We start from the raw sequence: 3,927 nt of genomic DNA, 5'->3' as shown, positions 1-3,927 counted from the left end.
GACCCAAACGTACACGTTTTCAAATCAAACTTGAATTTGAATTTGGAAAGCATAATAGTCAATAGTCATCCGCTTGGGCTTGGAAAATCTAAACACTATTTGATCTTTATATTATAATATTTGCACATATTTTTCAAAAAAAAAAAAATGTTGTGTTTTTCTTTATATAAATAAATAAATAAGATATATATTATCGATAAATATGTCTTTTCTCTTATTTTCAAAGTTTTGACAATGTTGTCCGTGTCTGGGCCCAGGTGGCCATGGGGGCTCCACAAACCTCCGACCATCTGGTTTCCTTGCATGTATATAAATAGATGGATAAATTGAGAATTAGCTACCAAATGATTCGGATTCGGATTCGGATTCTGATTCTGATTCACGTAGCACGCAGAGGCACAGACTCCGACACGGAGACGGGCATGGATTCGGAATAGGTGCCCGTTTCAAGGATATTCTCCGTTTTACCAGCTCTCCCATTTCATTACCGCCTTCCTCTCTGCTCTTTTTCTTACATTTCTTGCCTTTTGTTTTGATTCCTCTCTCTCTCTCTCTCTCTCTCTCTCTGTCCCAACATGATCTCTTCTCCCTTCATTCCAAGAGTTCCTCTCTCCTCTTCTTCTTCTTCTTCTTCTTCTTCTTCTTCTGGCCCCGTGATGTTACCATATCTCTCTAACTACCCCAGGCCCAAGCGCAATGATTTTAAATCCAGAAACCTCGCGTTCATGCCTTTGAAATGCATTCACAACTCCCGTTTCGATTCCTCGTCGGAATCGGACGCTCGACTCCCTAGTTTCTCCGCTTCTTGCCTAACGGCAACGGAAGCCACTTTAGCTTCCTCCGATCTCGTCGCCGATAGGCTCCGCCGCGTCGTAGCTGAGTTCAGGTCTCTCCCGGAGCCAATCGACCGCGTCAAGCGGCTCTTGCACTACGCGGCGCTTCTTTCCCCATTAGGCGATTCGGCTCGAGCGCCGGAGAATCGAGTCACGGGGTGCACCACCCAGGTGTGGGTGGAGGCCGAGTTGGACAAGCTTGGGCGGGTGAGATTCAGAGCAGACAGCGACTCGGAGATATCGAAGGGATTCTGCTCGTGCCTCATTTACATGCTGGACGGCGCGGAACCCGAGGAGGTGGTGAAGGTGAAGTCGGAGGATCTGGCGGACTTGAACGTGGGTTTGCACGGAAAAGCCCATTCCAGGGTGAACACGTGGCACAATGTTCTTATTGCTATGCAGAAGAGGACGACGGCTTTGCTCGCTGGCTCCGAGTGAGTTGGAAACCCGCTTTTGGAGCACCCCTCTCTTATCTTGCCATCGCCGTTGATCTTAGCGCCAAAGGGAGTTTTGCCGAAGCCCAGGTTAATCAACTCATTATCTTGAAGATTTTATTCTTGTTCAAGATTATTTGATGCTGAATTTAAGGCGTGAGTTCTGACGGTAAAAGAATGTAAATTAGATGTGTTTTTCTTTTCTTTTTTTTTTTTTTGTATAAATTTAGTGTTCCGTATATGATACGAAATAGAAAAGATGAATAAAATTCCATGTAGTCGATTCCTGAGATTCACGCTATAACAGCGAGCAAGGTTCTTGTTCCTAATCTGTTAAAAAAATAGGTATATAGTCAATGAACTAAAGGAAAAGAAACTAGGTGTTTTCAGAAATTTTCCAAAATATTTTTTCACTTTCAGTTGGTCAAGAGTTTGAAGTCCATTTTGTTAGGAGTTATATATATATATATATATAGGTAATAAAAATTTCTCGAACTTGCAAAAAAGTCTTCTTGGCATAACCCATGCAAACCCCACTTTATGAGAGAAGCATTTCACAGCTCTTAGCAACCTCACAATGAAGTATCAAGCGGATGCTTCCTTAGATTGTTCGTGATTCGGATCTTCCTCAAGGATGCTGTCTAGGTAAAGGAGACCTCTTTTAATAGCGCCTTACTCCTCCAAATGTTTTTCCAAGGAAAGGGAATGCTCTACTGTATAGTGAGGACCTCATGAACGTACAAGGAATTTCTCTTTCTTTGAGAGGCTTCAAAGAATCTCATCTGTGCCTTCATCACTTAATCCTATAGAGTTCAATAAACTATAGAAGTCTGTGAGGGCGCCAAACTACTAGTAATGAGTTTTCATGAGGAAATTGAGATTCTACTATGGAGAGCCACCAAAGACTTCCAATAAATCAGCCACTGAAGTCTCCTGCCCACCAGTTAACCAGGTGAATTTTTATTCTTCACCTATCCCACCCCTTTCGACTTGTGCATCCTCTTCCAACAAGTCAACCGTACCTTTACTCAATTTTTTCAATCACACCATCCCAAGTAGAATTAGCCTTAGAAGGCTCCTGAAGGAAGATCGAGATATTTCATAGGTAGGGAGTATATCTGGTATTTCCACATACTAATCAAACTTCCGACAGTATGAACCAAACTTCCTACATAAGGAACATTATTGGTATGTGAGCTTTCTTTCTGTCACCTTTACAATCTTGGTGCGTGAGCTTGGATTGGTCTCCTATTTTCCTTTCATTCAAGAACTTTTACCATGTTCCTTCACTTCAAAGAAGACTTGGAATATGGCATATGAAATGAAACTAAACAATTTGCAACAGTGCACAATTAAATCAAGTGAAGACATCCAAGAGCCTGATGGCTGATGGCATATGATCCGGTTCTCCAAATAGAAGACTTGGGTTCAAAACCCCCCACCAACATTGTATAAAAATAAAATAAAATAAAGACACATATAATGAGATCATTAATTGCCCGAATGTGGCTTCCTTATGAAGCACAACCATCTTTTAAATGTTACAAAATGTCTTAAAGATTTGAAGACTCCTCCGCTACAGACCCTTTACTTTATGCTCTACCTGTATCCTTATGGTGGCGGTATATATGCAGGTTGGTTTGTTCAGGATGTCAATTGAACAGTTTAGTTGCACACTAGCTGGCAGATCCTGCATACATGTGCTTTCTTGAGGCAGCTGCATTTGCATCTCCGTTTGCGCGTGTTATATTATGTAATCACTTTGTAGGAGTAAAAAGCATGTGCCCCAGAGCTTGTACCTATAATTTAACCATGTTGTTCAACAATTCTTCAGGTAGATTTTATTATTCTCTTTCCTTTCTGCTTTGTTAAATTATTCAGTATCTTCATATGTTTAAATTGTGATAAGCTTGCTGGTTCCTTAATGTGCCAGGGATATGCTCAATTTCCATATATAAACTTACGTTTCAAGGACCTGAATCCTAGATGCCACAAAAATGCCTAGTTGTTTCAGCAAATGACAGACTATCATGGAAAATGAAGATATTACTGAGAACATCCAGTCACTGCAGAGGCTCCGTAGTGCATAGAGTCATTGTTGCTTCGCCTGCAATATCAACATTTAATTCTTTAGCTGCTTTAATGGAGCTAAGCAAAACTCCTTTTTTTTTTATTTATTTTTATTTTTATATATATTACAAGTCCATTTTGAGAATGCTATACGGATTTATGAGGCTCCTCATGGATTAATTTACTTATTTTAGGCAAGTGGGCTTATGGGATTTATATTTGTTTTGTTTACTTCTAGTTGGGACATTAGTTCAATTCTAGCAATGTTTTGTAAAAAATTGGTGGATTTTGTACTAGTTTTGTTTACTTTCCTCGCAATTGGTGTGGAAACCATCATATATTGGAACATATGACCTATCCTTCCTTTGTTCTCTTGCATCTTATTGATGCCGTGGTTGGTGGTTCAAGATTAAAAATCTCAAAACCCTAAAATGGATAACTATGTTGCACAATCAACCGGCATTTAAGCTTCTTAATTTCTGGTGCTCATTTGTAAGGGTGTAATGTGTCCGGTTTGGTTTGGTTTTGAACAAAATTTGAGACCGAACCGATATTCACCGGTTTTGCATTTTTAAGAACCCATTAAGTAT

General features: G+C 40.1%; 1 protein-coding gene across 1 annotated transcript; it reads left to right on the top strand.

Annotated features, from left to right (window-relative positions):
* Nucleotides 1-354: 354 nt before the first annotated feature.
* Nucleotides 355-3,708, top strand: LOC108991792 (sufE-like protein 2, chloroplastic). Its single transcript, XM_018966173.2, has 3 exons — nucleotides 355-1,357; nucleotides 2,902-3,101; nucleotides 3,201-3,708. The coding sequence occupies exon 1, from the start codon at nucleotides 576-578 to the stop codon at nucleotides 1,269-1,271; it is 696 nt and encodes a 231-aa protein (XP_018821718.1). The 5' UTR covers nucleotides 355-575; the 3' UTR covers nucleotides 1,272-1,357; nucleotides 2,902-3,101; nucleotides 3,201-3,708.
* Nucleotides 3,709-3,927: the final 219 nt, after the last annotated feature.

This window comes from Juglans regia, chromosome 13 (genome assembly GCF_001411555.2).
Source record: "Juglans regia cultivar Chandler chromosome 13, Walnut 2.0, whole genome shotgun sequence".
In the NCBI taxonomy this organism is placed as follows: domain Eukaryota; kingdom Viridiplantae; phylum Streptophyta; class Magnoliopsida; order Fagales; family Juglandaceae; genus Juglans; species Juglans regia.
Note: the sequence above shows the minus strand (reverse complement) of the source record. Positions and strands in the feature narration are given on the sequence as shown.

Excerpts from the sequence above, each read along its gene's own strand:
- LOC108991792 (XM_018966173.2), top strand. The coding sequence starts at position 576 with ATGATCTCTTCTCCCTTCATTCCAAGAGTTCCTCTCTCCTCTTCTTCT.